The following is a 19808-nucleotide window of genomic DNA, read 5'->3' on the forward strand; positions in this document are numbered from 1 at the left end:
GGGAGAATGGGATGGGTTTTTAGAGAGAACATGGGAGAGGAAAGAATGGATTTTAGATAGAAAGGACAAGAATATTTGGGTTTTCAAAATGAACAGGAGAGCAAGGAAGAAAGAGACAATAAAAGAAAGAAAAATATATTGCTAGATCATTTATCTTTGGTATTAGGTGGTTACAATTAATCTTGATCATTAGATGTAAAATTGGAATTTTATTGACCAACCTCAAACTTCAAAAGATATTTTTTTTAACTTTGTGACAAACTCAAACTATCTAAGTTCATATCAAATGGTTAAGTAATTGTGACATCTATGTATCAAATGTAAATGATCTCATTGTATAAAATCCCATAAAAGAATACTTTACGATTTTGTTTTTAAAGAGAGGCAAATCAATCCATTTATTTTGATGTTTGGAAATCCTCTGATTGATCACCATGGTATTAAGATATATGGATATCAAAAAAGAAAATTCTAGTCCCAAAAATAGTACGTCTTCTATAGGGAAAAGTTTATACAAGGTCGCAACCTTAAAATGTAGAATCCCAGATGCACCTCAAAAATTTATTAAAAATGTTATTTTAATATTGAAAAACCATCTAATTGATCATCTCAACAACAAGATGCATGAATATGAGAAAAAAAAGAAGTTTTTGAGTACCAAAAATAGTGCATCTTGCAACACATTATCTAAACCGTCCATTTTCAAAATTTCTTATATTTATAGATCTACTTGATTTTAATCATTTTTGAAATTTAAAATTTTCTAATTAGATATAAAAATAGATTTTAAGACAATCCTAAGAATTTTTTACAACAAAATTTCATGTTATGACAAAATTTGAAGGTTCACCTTAATTGGATTGTTCAAGGTTGCAACCTTATAAAAATCGCACCCACTAACATATTATCAATCTGGACTGTCCAATTTCACTACACCCACTAACATATTATCAATCTAAAATGTCCAATTTCAAGATTTTCATGTGTTTATAGATCTACAATCAAAGTAAAGCACACCTTTAAATAATATCGAAAGATATCATTTGAGAGCCAAAAATCTTTATCAAAGTAAAGCACACCTTTAAATAATATCGAAAGATATCATTTGAGAGCCAAAAATCTTTATGATGGCCACAAAATTTATTTTCATCTCTAATTAAAAAAAAATTAAAAATTAAAAAATAATGTAGATCAAACATATCTATGAACACTTGAAAATCTTAAAAATTCACAACCTAGATAATACATTACAATATGTACTATTTCCAAGACTTGAAATCCATTTTTCTTAATGTTCATTATCCCAAAGTTGAGATGAACGGATTTGAGAATTTTTTAGCCTTGAAAAAACTTTTTCTAGTGATATTTTGAGTTGCCCATTAGTTTGATTGTTTAGGGCCTCAACCTTAAATAAAAATTTTCCTATACAACAAGCTCAATGTTAAATATATTAGGATAAACTATGTTCACACTAAAAACGTTGCCAAAATTACAATCTAGTCCATATTTTCTGATATTTTACGTAAAGAGGTCCTCTTCCCTTTCTCTTTTTCTTCCAATTTTGCCCTATCTGATGTTATAAACATGAGATCAATTTTCTATTTTATTACATTTTTTTTTTTCTGTAGTTTTTAAGGCAATTCAATACCCCAGAGATGTCAAACCATCCCATTTCATTTCTGAAGTGGTCCAATACTCACCCTTGAAATAGGCTGGTGCGTATCTTTGCAATTTGACTGCCCTAGAAACAACAAAAATATAAAAAGTAAAATAAAATAAAAAACACGTGAAAATATAAAAAAGCGAACGTCATCAGAAGATGTAGACCAAATCGTCATTACAGTAAAGATTTCCAGTAACGCACTTTTTCCAATATATTAGGGCAGGCCAGACTCAAATATGGAGTGCATGGGAATATCGAACAAGGGAGAAATAATAAATTATGCTTAAATACTCGTAAAAGGTCTTATGGTGTCTCAAACTGCAAGCCGTCTTCCTAATGAATAAACAACTGAGTGAGTGAGTGAGAGAGAGAGAGAGAGAGAGAGGGTTTAAACCCAAACTCCTGCCATGGCAACAAAAAGCTCCAAGCTTCTCTTCTAAATGGGCTGTGATGGAAGAGAGCCCACAATAAATCATGATGACCCTGGGATCACCAAATTCTATGTATAGCCTGCTGCAACATGATGTTGTACACTATATTCCCCCATTTGCTACTGCTGCTTACATTCAGGGGGCCGTTCCCCCTGCTGACCTTCGCCAACTACGCCGCCAGCGATCTTCTGAGAATCACATAAATAGACAGCGTCATAAGAAATAAATTACTCAAAGATAACCAAGTCATATGCCAACCTTCAAAACCCAACTCAATAATCACTAGCAGAAAATGCTGAGCAAAATCACGCAAGCAAAGATTTCCTCACCTTATGTCCTGCTGCTACTGGCTGTGGGAGACAAAGACATGGACCAAAGAAATTAAAATATTTAGACAAGGCAAAAACACATGGGGAATAAATTACAATTAGAACCCGTTATTTATGGGGCAATTCAGTGGTAGGAATCGAATTTGGGTCCTAGTGGTGCAACCATCAACACCTTAACCAATAGAGCCCAAGCCCGACTTGTGAAAATACAATAACAGGGGCATCAGAGGTACATACACTACATAATCAAATGGACCAAGGACAACAAAGTCCTCCATTGAGGTCACGACTGTCCACGGAAATGAAGGACAGTGATGGAGAGAGGTACCCAGGATTGTGATCATCTCCTGCTCTGGTGTGTCCCACTCTCCATCACCATCAATAATGTCACAGGGTGGTGTTGACACTGGACAATGGCTATCCATGGTCAATCTGACTATACTACACCCTAGGTACTATACCTTCTTCCTGCTCTTGCCTCTTTCTTCTTCCTCATCATCCTCATCGTCTTCATCATCTTCGTCCTCTTCTTCCTCCTCTTCATCATCATCTCCATCTTCATCACCATCTTCATCATCCTCCTCATCCATGTCTTCAAATTCATCACCCTGCACAGCTTCCCCTGTGAACCAAGAGACAGCATGTGGGATGATCTTGTCTCGGATGGTTGAGCTGTACAAAGCATCACCATTTCATCACTTTTCCAAGTAGAAGAGATTCTTATGTTTTATTTCCTTAAAATTCTGAGAGAGAGTTACAAAGTCCAATGGTTCATGGAAAATCAGAGTCAATTATCACCATCCAATGGAATTGAGTAATGGAAATTTGGTAGGTTACACATTGTTCGCATCACTCCACAATTCATTTGATGGCAATGACATGACATCAATGGTTTTCTATAATCCAATGGAATATAGCAGACATTTAACAAGTTATATGGATTTGTGTTTCTCCAATGATATTGAAGGCAAAGTCACATGCCCAATGTCATAATCCTGCTCCATCAGATTCTGAAGCTGCTCAGCCTGTAGAAATAAAAGAAACATAACAAAGATCAAATGTAAAGAGGGTTGAAGTTGATTGTTTATTGACTAATTAAATCATGGGCAGCATTAACTTACAGTCTCTTCGTCTATATCCTCATCATCCTCGGGGACTTGGGGAGGGCTAAAGAAGTTGAAGAAGCTCTCACAGTCTTCGGTTTTAGTGATGGGCTTTGCATTCTTTGATCCCTTCTTTGGCTTCTTCTTCAGAACCTTCTGTGTCAGACTCTTTCCCGGATACCATTCAATATCAGTCCTGAAACAAACAAAGCAACATCCATGCATTTTCTAGTAAGAACTTCTCACTTAATACTGTTGAGAGGTTCAAAAAGCACAAAATGACATTCAATCTACATCTCATACAGTCATACCCTATTGCTCGTTCTAAGATGGGCTCATCATCATCAATCATGTGATACGTTTTCGTCAAGACTGAATTCTTGAAGTAGGGGTTTGGGTCGAAGAAGAATTCAAGCTTGAAACCCTTAGGGTTATCTATCCTGCACCACTTTATGTCCCTGAGATACTTGAGAGCCTCCTCATCTCGCTCATATATCTGTTTGCAAAAGTGTTACCCAACTTATAATGAAGAAAAAAAGAGAATCTCAACTCACATGGTACATTCAAAGTCTTACCTCCCCAGAAAGCACTTCATTGGTTTTCATAGCAGTCAGCCAGAAATCGGGAACCCCTTTCTCTATTTGAAACCAGAAATGCTAAAATTAAGCACTGCTAAGATCGCAATTGGAGCAGATATAGATGTCCCAAGTCATCAATTACCTTCGTTATTATCTGTATCATCTCTTGGGGTTTTCTCTGATGCTTCTTCATTCTCAACACTATCAACTTCAACAATGCCATTCACGATTTCATACCGCTGTTGAAGTTCAAAAGGGAATTAGAATGAACTTTACCGAACTGAAAATACTTAAAGAGTTAACTATAACGAAACTGATTCAGATTGGTGAAAGGTGATTGAATACCTTCGTATATAGTGGATCATACAGCTTCTGGTACTTGGCTTCAAGTGCTGCCCTTTCTTCGAAAAATTTTGCTTCAAGCTCATCATGTTGGCTCTACAGATGCCAAAACACAAGGTTCAGCTTTCGAGCAATCATTTCACAGAAGCATGATACTTCAATAAAGGATTAGACACTAAAATGCCGTTTGGTCTTAATTATTGTTTTTCCAATTAGAACTAATAGTCCTTATTTTGTAAAATATTGAGAAGTTTCCACTCGGAAAAACGCAAGGCCTGAAATGAACCCAAATATTTCCTTCTCTTTCTAATGACCATAACCTTTTTCATTATTTTTCTTTTGATTTCACGTATTGTTCCATTTGCTTCTCCCTCTAAAGCGGCCAAATAGTTTGTATTCAAGCACGGAGCTAAACAGGGCATCCACTTTTTTGGCCCTCTTTGGCTAACAGGATTCTGCAAAACAATACCAGCCACCACATGTTCTTCCTTTTCCTGGGTACGTCAGCTAGGATTTGGACCTTGGACATGGTGATCCAGCTTGCAGTCCCAACAACTAAGCAGAAGGAAAAAGGATGCCATTTAGGCAGCTTTACTGCTCTAATCTAACAGAAGAGGGTGGTTTAATTGGGGAAAATCTTCTCATTTTTTAAAAGAGTTGTAAACCTGTAAAACCCGAACCCAACCTACATGGTTGCATTTTTTAAGCATTTATTATTGGATGAAATTTCTATAAGGCCTAGGCTTTATGATAAAGCCTCACCTCAAATCCTCATCCGGAAAGCAGTTTCAGCAATGAAAATCTCCATGATGGCTCTAAGATCAATTTCCAACACCGACAATAAAATTTGAAAATATAAAAATGGTACAAATCTTGCCGATCTACAAACACTTATTTTTATGGCGAAAATGGAAGGTCTCGACAATTTGTTACAATATACACTAGTTTAAGAGCTTGAATCCTACTTTTTTTCACAAGCATAATGTTCAAGCCGAGAAGATCAATGTAAAGGGTTTCATTGATTGAATTGCAATTTTTGATGAGTTATGAGGTGAGGCTTTACTTATTTTGATAGGGCGGCAGCCCTATCATACCATTTTCCTTTATTATTTCTATAAAACAAGTACATTTCAAGCAACTTCTGCTATTACTTGGGAATAAAGTTATCAAATCTATTAGGTATAGAATCATTATCATGTTAAAGGATATGCAATGTTGGGTAACGGGGTTTTTTGCCCTTTTGTGAGACCTGAGAATGTCAGAGAATCAGAACAAGGTATTGATCAAGTTTGACATCAGTCACATAATCTATGTACATTGATGCCTAATCAATCCATGCCACGAACTCATACTTCTTTCAACTATTGGCAAACACCATGGCAGCTGCCAATTTGAATGATAAGATGTCCTCGGTTATAATTTTGGGAGGATGCATTTGGCATAAACATAACCGTGATCAGTGGGTTCTAGGAATCGTTTCAACAGTCATGGACACATTCCTTGACAGATGAATGTATAGGATGCTCACAATATCGCATGCTCGTGATTATTTTGTTTGCTGCCCGAAACAATATATATGTTTTTGTTAAGTACCAAACTGCAAATGGAATAACTAAGGACCTGTTTGATGACTTGGAAATGTAGTTTTAAGAGGAATCTATGGGAAACTAGAATCCTTGGAAAATGGCCCAAAAGACTGGTGCATGGAAGCCGTGAACCCTTGTTTGGTAATGTCTGGGAAATCTGGTGCTGCCAATTTACCTTATGTGGGAACATGGAAAGCTGGAAACCATTGTTTTGCCATTCATTACATGATCATTGATAGAGGTTGGAATTTATCATTTGAACATGATTCAATGTTCAAAAAGATGGACGCGACACCTAGGTGGCCCCTTGGTCGTCTAGGTGGGCACCTCATGATCAAGGTGCCCCAAAGGAGGGAAGAGACCTGCCGGGGGAGGGTAGTGGCTGGTCTGGGATTGGTATACAAAACATGCACACATGCACAGACACACATAAAGGTGGGGGTAGAACATATACATATAAATATATAATATAATATAACATATAATATAAAAAAGAGGTGGAAAGTTGGAGGAGAGAAAGTAGAGACCCATCATCTACACCTTGCTTTATCTCTCTCTATACATATTTAGTACAATACAATAGTACTATATAACACAATAAATCTAATACTACATACTAGTAATAGAATAGAACTATATATAGTATTATATATTGTAGCACTGTAGCACTATAATATATTGCTGATTTTATTATACTGCTATAATAAACAAATAATATTATAACACTACAGTACTACTACTACTACTACTACATAATAATAAATATATAATAAATACATAGAGTAATGTAATAGTACTGTATATAATATAAAATATTAATTTACTATAGTACAATAACTATACAATAAATATGATTACTCTACATAACATATAATTGATATAATAAACATATCTAAGGAGAATAAGACGAGGAGGTCAAGGTGCCCACCTTGGCCAAGGTGCTAGGCAGTGCCTTGGCCATCTAGGCAGGTGCCTAGAGGCACCTCCACCATTGAACACTGGCCATAGGTGGCCGCCTATCTCTAGAAAATGCGCCTATAGGACCCTGGTCCACCTATGCTCCAGGCGGCCGGCTTCTCAACACTAATATGATATTTTGGTTATAAACCACCATGTCATACTTCCAAAATAAACCATTAAGATTGACAGTTATTGTTCCAATAAATCTCTCTCCCTATCTTGTAATCTATTTGATGGTTTTCTGCAGAAGGGTATTCTATTCTTCAGAAAGCCGCCTACCTCTAAGGTTATTCTATGTTAGCGGAAGAGAGATGAAGAAAGAGAGAGAGAGGTACTCTACATGAAAGAGAGAGGGGCTCTTAGGGGAGTTGAGAGAGTGAGTAGGGTCCAAGGGGAAAGAGAGGGGAAGGCTCAACGAGAGAGAGAGAGTATGGTCAGGGGGAGAGAGGAGGAGGCTCTTAGAGAGAGAGAGGGGGAGAGAAAATGAGAGTAGGGTTAAGGGGAGAGAGGGGGAGGCTTAGAGAGAGAAAGAGAGAGATGGGCTCAAAATGGGTAAACCCTACAGGCTCAAAGTGGGTCACACTACATAACCTATAGTTTTTATGCTTTTAAAACACACTTTTTTTTTGGGGGGGGGGCAAGGGCATGTTGGGCTGTTCCAATTAGTCACATGGGGAAAATTGGTGGGGGGAGGCCTCGTTTGCCTTCCGCCATTTCCTTGGAAACTTGCAAGCTAACCCCCTGGGGTTTTCCACAAAACTAGAAAAGCGGGCAAAAGTAGACCCATACTTTCCATTATTCATTGTAGCTTTTCCCGTTAGCAAACAAGGGACAACTACAAAGCATTGATTTAAAATGCGGCCGTATCGCCACATATGCGGCTGCGTAGTGCGTAGTGCGTAGTGCATAGTGCGTAGTGCGTAGTGCATTATGTGCTGACAACCGCATCACATGAGGCCGCATATGTGCTGTGGAGGGATGCGCAGCATCCCGCATAGCCCACATAGAGCGCAGATGCGGCCAGCAAGTGATGTGGAAAGAAGCCCCTCGAAAAGGGGTATTTCAACTTTTTAAGCCCCAAAAAAGGGGGGAAAAGGCTTTGGGGGACTGTGAGGGGGTGGACTTCACTCATCAAATCGACCAAAAAAGAACCTAGTGGAAATACATTTTTTTGAAATTCTTTGTTTTTTGTCTTGGTTGATCTTTGGTTGTTGATTTGCATCTTTTGCGTGGTGATTTGAGGAAGGTTTAGCAAAGTTTTTGACAACAAATCGAGGGTCACAAGGGCCTAGAAGAAATCGATATTTGCTTCAAGTAATCGGTAACGTTTTTTTCCTACTACAATAATACTTTTTTTTGTGGGGCAATGTCTTCTTCACAATCTTCTAGTAACAAGAATCCGGCTTGGAAATATGCAAAACTAAAAAATCCAAAAGACCGAAATTGTGTTATTTATATGTTTTATGGAAATACTTATCTAAGGGGTATTTTTTGGCAAAAAGAACACTTAGCCGGTATTTTTGGGAATGTAAAAGCATGCCTATAAGCTACCAAAGAGATAAATAAGGAGATTAGAGAATACATGGATAGCTTGAAAAAACAAAGAGAATGGTGGGAGAAGTCTGGGGTAACTAATATGTGTGATAGATGGTCCGATGGGAAGTCAAGGGAATTCATTAATTTTTTGGTTAACTGTTCAACAAGTACTTTTTTTTGTTAAGTCTGTTGATGCATCAGATAAGTCACACGATGGCTTATGTCACTTGATGGATGAGATTGTAAAATTTGTTGGAGAGAAACATGTAGTACAAATTGTCATTGACAATGGTGCCAATTACGCTGCAGCTAGGCATTTTTTGACTTTGAAGAGGACACATATATTTTGGACTATTGTGTTAATATCATGCTTAAGGAAATGCATACATCTATATTTCATGGGATGATTTTAAAAACTATGTTTTCTATTGGATTTATTTATAATTACACCATAGTCCTTAAGCATGATGAGGAATTTTACAAAGAAAAGAGATATACTGAGACCAGGAGTCACTAGATTTGCCACATCATTTCTCGCTCTTCAAAGCCTATACAAGCCAAAAAATGCCTTGAGGACCATGTTTGCTTCAAAGAAATGGAGTCAGAGTAAGTGGTCAGAGCACCAGGATCGGAGAAAGGTTGAACAAATCATAGTTGTTGGAAACGCCTGGGAACCCGAATCGTTTTAGGACTCAGAATCGCAACCAGCTAGAAGATTCCTGTCTTAGGAATCATTGTCTGTACAATAGGAATCGCTAGGAACGAGATTCCTAGTTTTTGAGAATCGTGTTTCGATCGAAATAGATCCAAATTTCATCCACATATGGAATCGAGATTCCATCCTCCTTGGAATCGAGACTCCCATCCCCATGGAATCGACACTACAAGAGTCAAGATTCATTAATATGCGGAATCGAGTTTCCGACATCTATGGAATCGAGTTTCTGAGATATATGGATCAGAGATATGTTGTTGTTTCGAATCGTGACATATTTGGAATCAAGTTTCAAAAGTATATGGATCAGAGATCCTTGCCAGTTTGAGATCGAGATTTACAATAATATTGACTATGGAATGCGTTTGACAACCCCTCCTAGGAAGCGAGATTTCATTTTTATGGAGAAGGAAGCCACAAGCACATCTTGAGCCTCATCAACTTTAGAACCTATATTGGATGCCTCTGTAGAAGGTTTCCCAAATTTTAAAGTGATAGTGGTGACTATTGAACTTACGATCATTATATACAAATGAAAAGTATTTCTAAATTGTGATTTTGACTTCATTATTTTAAAGACAAAATAGGATTATGCAGTATAAACAAAAAAGACAAAATAGGATTGTCTACGCCATGGCTTTACTTTTAATTGTATGTGTTGTATTTACCAACTATATTTTAAATTTAAAGAAAAGGCCATCCAGGGTGGCACAAGTGAAATAATGAAACATTGCAACCACTAGAAGCATTCGAAAGAAAATTTCTACTCCAATTGACGTGGAATCAAGATTTAATCCTTGTTGGAATCCATAATCGATATATTTGGGATTGTCTACCCACAATTAATGGGTTCAAGTTTCTAAAGATGTGTTGGATTGAGATTCCGAAATTAAAGAATTGAATTTCCTTGGTTTCGATAGAGATGGTTTCTAAAGATGTGTGGAATCAAGGTTCCAAAATTAAGGAATCGAGTTTCCCTGGTTCCAAAAAACGGTTTCTAAAGATATATCGAATCAAGATTCCGAAATTAAGGAATCGATTTCCCTTGGTTCTAAAAAATGGTTTCCGTGGAGATTTCTTAACGGAAATGCAGGTTTCGGAACCAGAAAACGTGAGGTCGGTAGAGAGATTCCAGTAACTATGAAACAAATTATACTCAATACATCTTTTTGGAATAAGATATATCATGCATTGGAGGAGGCTGGCCCTTTAGTGAGAAAGCTTCGATTGGTTGATGGTGAAGTGAAGCCCGCCATGGACTACATACATAATGCAATGACTAGGGCAAGAGGAGAGATAAAAAAGGCTTTAAAGGATGATGACAATAAATGCAAGGCTATAATTGGAGCCACACCTAAGTTCTCCCAAATGCATTCATTTTCAATTCTATCCCTTCTTGTCTTGCTACTCATCCATCTCAACATCCTCATCTCAGCTACACTCATCCTATGGGTATGTTGTTTCTTGACTGCCCAACATTTCGCCCCATAAAGCAAAATTGGTCTTACAGTTGTCCTATAGAACTTACTCTTTAGCTTCATTGGTATGCGACAATCATATAAACTCCGGTTGCACATCTCTACTTCACCCAACCAGATCTAATTCTATATGAGATTCTTCCTCAATCTCTCCATTTTCCTGGATTATCAATCCAAAATATCGGAAGTGTGTTCTTTTTTATATTCTTGGCTGACAATCTCAGCTACCTCCTCGTCTCTACTCCTATTAATACTAAAATTGTATTCCATATACTCTGTCGTAGTATGGTTAATTTTAAAACTTTTAGATTCTAGAGCATTTCTCCAAAGTTCTAACTTTGTGTTGACGCCACTTGAGTCTCATCGAAAGGAATGAAGAAAGTGTATATTTAAATATTGAGGTAAACAAATGGGCCTAACATGGTTTTTGAAGATTGTTCATTATATTACTATACAATTTTTACATGAAATTACTCCCCTAGAGACTCTAACAGCCAGCTGGGGGATTGCTATTGTATAAGCCCAGTGGATAAGACACAACGCTAGAGGGATGTTTTAGGCTGAAAATTTTCCACGTCTTTTATTCGAAAAGTAAACAATTCCCAAAAAAAATTACGAAGCTTTTGAGTTCTTCAAGTCCTAGATCCACCACCCACCGAACGGACGGCTTATGTTCACCAAAGATGTTGGACTCATTTTCCCCCTTTTTTGGGCAAATTTGATATCCTTTTTTATTATGATCGGGATCTCCATGTGCAAAAAATTTGGGATCCGGCAAACCCCTCTAGCTAAAAGCGGCTTGAAGTAAAGCTCATGGGTAGATTGCATGTGTTTGTGTATAGATTTTGTCTAGAGGAAAGAGTATATTAGCTAAGCCAATTGAATTGTAGCCTAAGCCACTTTCCAAAGTACGAGTCCATTGGAAATCAAATTTTGCACACATGGCAATAGAAAAAAATTGAACAAAAAGAACTGGAGAAAATTAGTCCTCCATTTTCAATGAAGCAGGTTGTCCATTTGGAAAATAGTGGATCTAGCATTCAAAAACACAAAATTCAATTTATTTTTAAACCGCTTATTTTAGAATTAAAGATATTTTGCAAAATTTCATCCCAAAACAATTTCCTCTAGTTGTTCAGGCTATAATTGTCATTATAAACCCGTTGGCTAATAAAATCTTCCCCCATTATGTTAAATTTTACTAGCAATCATATATGGAAAATTGTTTCATGAGTCAGCGGGCGCAAGAGTCTGCTGACTTACAAACGTCCATCCTAAAGATGGACGTTATCTAAAGAGTATTGTCCATAAATAAGATCTGAACGGTGCATAAAAAAATACTAAAAGACTGTATTTTTAAATTTAAAAGTTTATTTATTTTTTCATATTTATGATCATCTTGGCCTAGATGATGAATCTATAGAAAAAAAAAATTAGAAAAAAAAAATTAGAGAAAAAAAAATCTAATATGAATTTTAGTGATGTTCGCTTATGTACATATGAGTCGGCCGATCATAGAAACCACATCCATCATATATTTTTCGGATGTAATGCCTAATAACATGAGAATTGATGAACTAACATGAGAATTGATGAACTGGCAAAACCCACAATCATTTTAATCAATCATAGAACTTCGCTAGGTCAACTAACAATGCTTATCACATTTGAACTCAATGTGTAATAATGTGAAAAAAATGACACATATGGTTGTATTTCTTGAGAATATAAAATGTACATATATGATCATAAATGAGTATGAAAACGTAACCAATCAAAAAAAAAAAGGAGCATGGCAACTTATTGACTTTTAGCATCAATTTAAATGGAGGTCAATTAATTATATTAACTTCCAAGATAAACAAAGAATTTAGTTCACAATGTAAGTAATCAGCAAATAAATCCACATCAAGACATTGTTCCAATAAACCATGACTCTTTGTGAGAGACATAACGAAGAAGAATAGACCTACGACATAACAAAGAATTTAGTTCACAATGTAAGAAGAGACATAACAAAAAGATTAACTTGAAGCAGAGTCATGTGAAGACCGTTGTGCTGTTAAGGTAGATACAGTATCCATTATCTGAGGTCACAAGGGGGAATTCAAGAATCCACTGCCAGCAGCATTAGGGCAACTTTGTGTTACAAATTCAAATTTCTAGGTAGGTAATTCAGGTTTGTTAGAACTTCAAGAGGTGTGCTGCCCCATGCAAAGGTTAGTGATTTCCATAAGCCATCTATACTTATCAAGGCCCCCCACACTGCCCTTCCTGCTAAGCACTGACAATGGGGAATCACATGCTCATCAGGCTCAATGGGATAATATTAAAAAGATAAAGGGATGTAGAACACAGAGAGATGGCCTTGGCAGGAAGAAAGTAAGGGATGTAAGGCCATATTAAGGAAATGGACTAAAGAGAACTGGCTAAGACAAAGAGGTATGGGGATTTGGGCATTAAGGTGGATGTGGCATGGGGGATTGGAGTAGGAACTGCTGAAGATACGCCCGGAACTCAAGAGCTGAAGCTATTAATACTGAAGCTTCCAGAGATATACATAACTTTCCTATGCTCTGGCTATGGTGATGTGGATGGAAGTGAGCACAAGATACGTCATACAAGAACAGGGCAACAGTTGCCTGAAGAGGGGCCTATTAAATGAGCCAATACCATGCTTGGAGCCCTCTGTTTCCCTTGATAGATTCAAATGTTTATCATAAGCTTTCTCTTTTTTCAGGCCCCATGTGTAACTTTTTGGACAAGGTCAACATTGACTATCCCCACTGAACCCAAAAAAACCAAAAAAAAGGAGAGGAGAAAAAGCCTATGTCCTAAATCTTAGTTATCAAACTTGGCTGTTCTTCCTATACCTCTTTGGCACCTAGAAAGGGAACTGAGATCACATGGTCAACTTGCTACTTTAATTCTAAAATAAACCATTTTAATAACAATATCCTGGTGCCATCTCCTAGCCGAAGTAGAATAGAGCAATGAGAAATTAATGATATGCACAAAACTACCTGTTTGAGGTCATGGTCAAACAGATAAGGAAGTGATGATCTCTTTAGGCCATTTTACTCATCACAAAGGATTGAGTGTTGTAAAGATCATTATCATAACTAGCAAATACGATAGGGAAAGCAAATACGATAGGGAAGACAGGAGGTGAACATCCAACAATAGGAAGTATAAAATTTATACATTATAAGCTCCAAGAAAGTCTCAGAAGTCAGCTAGCAAAGGCTCTTGAGGATAAAACTATCTTTCACTATGTAAGTATAAAACTATCTTTTTGGTTCAAGTTGTATAATTGCAATTAAAGATACTTGATTCTCCATTACGGTGGATGATAGCACACTAAATGTGTATCACACTGCAAATACCCTGCCCAAATTCTATGAAAGGCTCATTGCACATTAGCGCTTCGCAAATGAAAAAAACTATCTCTGCCCAAACGCTATTTGCTCTAGTGGGGTTGGGGGGTGTTACTTTTACAACCAAAGACTTTAAAGAATAATAACCAAATTCAACATTTGCTCTGGTGGGGCCCGTGAGGGTTACTTTACAACCAAGGACTTTAGATTATAATAACAAAATTCATCAATGAGAGACGTTCATAATGATGGACGTTACTTGACGGTTTCTATTTGGGAGCAATTGGCTTTCAACTTACTTAGAGCAATTGTTTCCGACCTAAATTGGGAGAGATGTTGCATATAAAATGGCATTTGCCTCAGTAGAGTGTTAAGCTTTAAGTTTCATTAATGCTCATTTTGTTTAATCCTAATGTCTTGTTACCATCTTCAATTTCTTGCCAGGCCTGCTTCCACTCATCAGGGAGAAAACCAAGTAACAAGAAATACAACACAGAAGAATTATATACAAGCTTAGAGGGAAAAAAGAAATTATAACACATTAGTCAAGATCTCCATTACCCAGCGAGATGAAGTTCATTGCATCGTAGCACAGCATGAGATCATAAGATATGTATACAGAAATTGTCACTCTGCTAATTTCCCTAAAGACTTAAAATGGCTAAGATGGTGCAAGGTGACTAATCAAATGAAATGCTCCAATGCGTGAATTTGTTAATCTGAGATGATCAAAGGAGTTCCATTGTTTGTTTCAACTGGATATAACTGTAAGGAAAATTGTTTCTTGCGGGCTGGACCGCATTTCTACATATGCGGTCCAGAAAGTGTAAAGCATACATCTTAAAGATGGATGCAAGTAGGCGTTCCATCTGAAAACAATGGAAACTAACGGTCCAATGTTTTCTTGCAAGAATTACTATTTTTAGTTTTAAAAATTTATTTATTTATTCATATTCATGTTAGAGATTACATGTCCTTAAAAATTGTCTTAAAATCTACCTCAAAATTAGATTTATTAAGAGGCCCGTATTTCTACATATGCGGGCTTGGCCGCATAGAAACCGGATCCTAACTGTAACGCTCCAGTGTGAATATTTGTTTTGACAATAGTCACATACAAAACATGTATGTAGTGCTCCAATGGATATATTTTGAAGCCAAGGCTTCCCATTATCATTCTTCACATTGATATAATGGCCAATTCTTGAGTAGTACATAGCCATCTTTTTTATATTTGTCTCTCAATTGAGATTCTTCTGATGGTCAGAGGAGACTTCAATACATGTATGATTCAGAAGGAAGTAATCAGGTATTGATTATTTGATTAGTTGGAAGAATACCACAGAAGAGAAAAAATTTCCCGTGGTCCATTATTTGGCAGTATCCTTAGTTCCAAGAAATAACAAAAACTCTGAAGTACTTCTCTTTGAATTTTTTGTTTTGTTTTTTTTTTTTAAAATGTTAACTTTCTCTTTGAATTTTTTCCTTTTAGTGATGTGTTGAACTCTAAGGTGGAATCATATAAGACTCCTTTTATTTTATTTTTAGTCGTATAACATATATATAGACTTTTGTGCATAAATATTTTGCAAGAAACTTATTTTTTGAAATTTTTTTGGATCACCAATTCTTAGTGATCCAAACCCAATCCAGTTGTAGATCCATCGATCTAACATGGATCTGTGGGTAATCAATCCACCCCACCAATCTGGGGTTTGAAACACTAATTTATACAAAGTTTTAAGGGAAAGCTTTCTATGTTCCCCCTACAACATAGAAGTTCTATCCTACCCTTTATCCAACAGTCCATTTTTTAATGGAGGGTTAAGATTGCCCCAATCACTATGTCACGTCTCTACACTATGTTATTTTTAATTTTTTTTTCTATAAACTATCTTGACACCAAATTTTGGACATCCATTCCTCTATTAAACTCGCACTAACGAAAAAAATATAAAAAAAAAAATTTTTCAATAAAATAAAATAACTAAAATACCCCTCAAAGTTTCAAGAGGTATTTTGGTCATTATTTTTTATCGAAAAATTATTGTTAATATTTTTTATAGGTGCACCCCTATGAGAAGATGGCACGTACCTAATTTCATATTCAGAGAAATTGTATTAAAAAAACTAAAAGTAAAATACTTTGAGGCGTCGGATCTAATATCAAACGGTGAGTGGCTCTCTTGATAAAAAATGGACAGCTGGATGGTAAGGGGACGATAGAACTTCTATGTTGTAGGGGGTACATAGAAACCCCAAGTTTTAATAACTCAGATGTACCTTAAAAGCTCACTTTCGCAAGAAACTTATTATTAGTTTATGTCCAAATTTACGTCTTTCAGGAAAGTTTCTAGAAACTTTCTTTTCCAAGAGATAGTGACCAGATTTATTGCCAGATCTAGCCAATTTGAACTGGGGTTCTGGTGGAAAATCAGTAATCATTAACCCAACTTACGGTATAGATGGCTCAATCCAAATTTTCAGACTTCCACAAGAAACAATTTTGAATAAAACTAGCATACACAATGATTAAAATTTTGGCTAAGAGTTCTGAACTTTTGCGTAATTGGACACGTTCGGACTCAAATAAAATGAGAATTATAGAATAAAGCCCTAGTATCTCTTCTTTGTAAAAGCACCCCAAATAACAATTAGATAATTCATATTTTCCTAACATAACCCATTCAAGAAGATACAAAAGATTGAATTTATTTGAATTTTCAGAATTCCTTGTTGTATGAGAAAAATAAACATAAGATCAGACCAATAGTTCATAATCGTCTGTTAACGATAAAAATAATCTAAGTTCACCATTCAACTCACTTCAAGTAACATATCAATGGTAGAATTCGCAAATAATGAAGTAACCAAGAATAATAATAAACTGCACAGGTTGCAAATCTTGAAAACCAGTAGAAGAACCAAAACTGAAGGCATATGAATGAAAAAAATACTAGTTTAACAAGCAATAATAATAATCACAAGACTCGGGCTTATTCGCATATGCAAGAGAAATGACTAACCTAAAAAACAACAAACGACCATCACATCTATGGTCATTCTTAAAGTCAATTTAATGAAGATAGATCTCACAGAAGAAACACTGTATCAAGACCATGTAACATGAAAACATGCTACCCTTGAAATAGAGATCCCAATCCAACCCACAATGAAACAAATCATATGGAATCATTTGCATAAAGTAACCCCCAATCCAAGTCCACTGATGATGACCCAAAACACCCCAAAAACACCTCAAGTTCAGTCAATCAATTCTTGGAAATATGCATGCAAAACAAAGTGCAGGATCAAAACGATAGTATCTATAAATTCATAGATTATGCCCAAAAGTAATATAGCCCATAAAAACCTTAAGCTCAACCAATTCCAGAAATAGAGAACTCAAATGCAAACGCACTGCAGGAATTCTATGGGCAAAGTGACAAATCCCAGGAGCCATGAAAAATCAGATACAGGAAACAAAGAGAGGCGAGAGAAGAACCTGTATCTCTTGCAAAACAACAACACGCTTCTTGACTTTTGTAGAAAGAGACTCAAGAACATCTGAGTGCTGACCAGCAAGGTGTTGCAGCTTGTTCTGCGCACAGACCCCATGAACCCTTAGCGATGGAGCGAGGTTAACAGAGAGAGATAGTTCATAGAAAATCCCATAAACACCAAAGCCAAGTCCCTTAAAAACTATAGAGAGAGAGAGACCTTTAAGGCATTGACGAGTCCGGCTCGATCCTCCGCGCTGAGAGCTGTGAGAGAGAGAGAGAGAGAGAGAAAAATAAGAGGTTTTGGGAGAATTCATGAGGGCAAGAGATAGAAAGCGGGTAGAGAGAGAAAGTACCCGCGGCGCCGGGTAAGGCAGACCCAAGATCCGCCATGTTGTAGGGAGAGAGCTGGTCGTTCTGCTTGCTCATCGCTAAAGCCCTGTAGAGAGAGAGAGAGAGAGAGAGAGAGAGAGAGGGGGGGGAAAAATGGGCGAAAACGCTGGCGGCAGCAGAGCGAAGAGAGGAAATTTCGGTTGGAGAAGAGCGGACTTTAAACCCTCTGTTACTAAACACATCAGTAAGACGGCAACCTAATTAATCCATTGTAAAAATCCTTAGTAATTTTATAAATTACAGTAATGAATATGCAGGCGTGCGTAGGACCCAAAAAGGATGGCTATTAAATTTGTTCTAGATTTTTAGAAAAGTAATTTTGTGGGTGTGGGACTTCATTTTTTTATAATTACATATCAAATTTAATAGTGATCTTTTGAAGTCCTATACAGCGAATAATGTACGGAGTTTTCAGGTTGGGGTGTTTAAAATGTTCGGTCGGGAAGTCCTATAGGATCATTTCTCTTATAGTTATTAGCAAACTTACACAACAAATTAAACCTAAAAAAGAAAAAGTTTATGGGTGTAGTTTCTATAAGGTTGCAACCTTAAACAATCCAATTAACGAGTACCTCCATATTTTATTATAACATGTAATTTTGGTGCGTTCCTCCAAATTTTATTATAACGTGTAATTTCGATGTGGAATATTCTTAAGATTATTTGAAAATCTATTTTTATATCTAATTATAAAATTTTAAAATCCAAAAATAGTTAAAATCAATAAAATCTATAAATATATAAAAATCTTGAAAATGGACAGTCTAGATAGTGTGTTGCAAGATGCACTATTTCTAGGACTCATAATATTTTTATTATTTATATTCATACATCATGATGTCGAGATGATCAATTAGAGGGTTTTTCAACATTGAAACAACATTCTTCAATGGATTTTTAAGGTGCACCTATAATTCTAAATTTTAAGATTGCAAACTTTATAAACTTTTCCGAAAGTTTATATAAAGCCGAGGCTCTAACCAATCAAATTAGAGCCCATCTCAAAAATTTCACGGAAGCAGATGTTTTGATCAGAAGAAGATGTTTTGATGCTTGAATATCCTCAAATTGATTGATAATGGGGTTTTGGTCGTGGTGATAGCACCCCTTGTGCCCCAGCTGAAGTCTAGGCTTTCATTCTCATCTAACGCATTTGAAAGCTACTAACAATTTCAAGGACTCGTCATCCCCATTGAATTATCCCAAAAAAAAAAATTATCCTCAAGTTGATCATCTCATGATATATGGATATGAGAAAAAAATAGATTTTCAAGTTTGGAAAATGTAGTTTTGGATCGTAAATTTTAAAGATTTTCAAGTTTTCATACATCTCCTAGATCTAAACTATTTTTTAAGCTTTAGATCTAAACTATTTTTTAAACGTTAAATTTTATAGTTAAAAACAAAAATATATTTTAAAACTATTATAAATATTTTTAATACTGAAACCATATTTCTCAACATTATTTGGATGTGCGCTTTCCTTTGATCGTTGAGAGCTTCAGCTCACTACAAACCACACCCCTTTATAATTAATAGCAGACCTACTCAACAAATTAAAAGGAAATGGTAAATATAGTACAATTTGGAGAGAAGAAAAGGACGAATAATTTGTTGAATAAATAATTAGTACGCATAACATGCTCCTAGGAGATCATACCGTACATTAATTCCCTTGGGCGAAAACTATATTTTGGGAGTTTTTCTTTTTTCATTTGGTTTTTTGGGATCCTAATAATAATTATTTAATGATCATTTTCAAATAAAAAATAGATTTTTGGGTCTTCAACACTTAGGTTTTGCCCTCTTAAAAGGTG

The 19808-nt window shown here is 36.1% G+C and overlaps 1 protein-coding gene across 2 annotated transcripts; it reads right to left on the minus strand.

Annotated features, from left to right (window-relative positions):
• Positions 1-1849: 1849 nt before the first annotated feature.
• LOC18421922 (nucleosome assembly protein 1;2) lies at positions 1850-18110 on the minus strand. 2 transcript variants are annotated; one of them, XM_088867551.1, is made up of 12 exons: positions 17955-18110; positions 17819-17862; positions 17604-17699; positions 4450-4542; positions 4247-4343; positions 4102-4163; positions 3838-4022; positions 3545-3722; positions 3405-3448; positions 2885-3095; positions 2424-2444; positions 1850-2282 (listed from the first exon to the last, which is right to left on the minus strand). In XM_088867551.1, the coding sequence occupies exons 1-12, from the start codon at positions 18025-18027 to the stop codon at positions 2214-2216; spliced, it is 1173 nt and encodes a 390-aa protein (XP_088723677.1). In that variant the 5' UTR covers positions 18028-18110; the 3' UTR covers positions 1850-2213. The 2 variants fall into 2 exon arrangements, with proteins under 2 accessions (XP_088723677.1, XP_088723678.1); XM_088867552.1 differs by lacking the exon at positions 2424-2444.
• Between the last annotated feature and the right edge of the window lie 1698 nt (positions 18111-19808).

The sequence above is a fragment of the Amborella trichopoda genome, chromosome 5 (assembly GCF_054954075.1).
Source record: "Amborella trichopoda isolate Santa Cruz 75 chromosome 5, AtrichopodaSantaCruz75HAP2 v2.0, whole genome shotgun sequence".
NCBI lineage: Eukaryota > Viridiplantae > Streptophyta > Magnoliopsida > Amborellales > Amborellaceae > Amborella > Amborella trichopoda.

Excerpts from the sequence above, each read along its gene's own strand:
- LOC18421922 (XM_088867551.1), bottom strand. The coding sequence starts at position 18,027 with ATGAGCAAGCAGAACGACCAGCTCTCTCCCTACAACATGGCGGATCTT. Across the intron at positions 17,700-17,818 it reads GACTCGTCAATGCCTTAAAG|AACAAGCTGCAACACCTTGC; the intron begins GTCTCTCTCTCT and ends GTCTGTGCGCAG. Across the intron at positions 3,723-3,837 it reads ATCTTAGAACGAGCAATAGG|GACTGATATTGAATGGTATC; the intron begins GTATGACTGTAT and ends TGTTTGTTTCAG.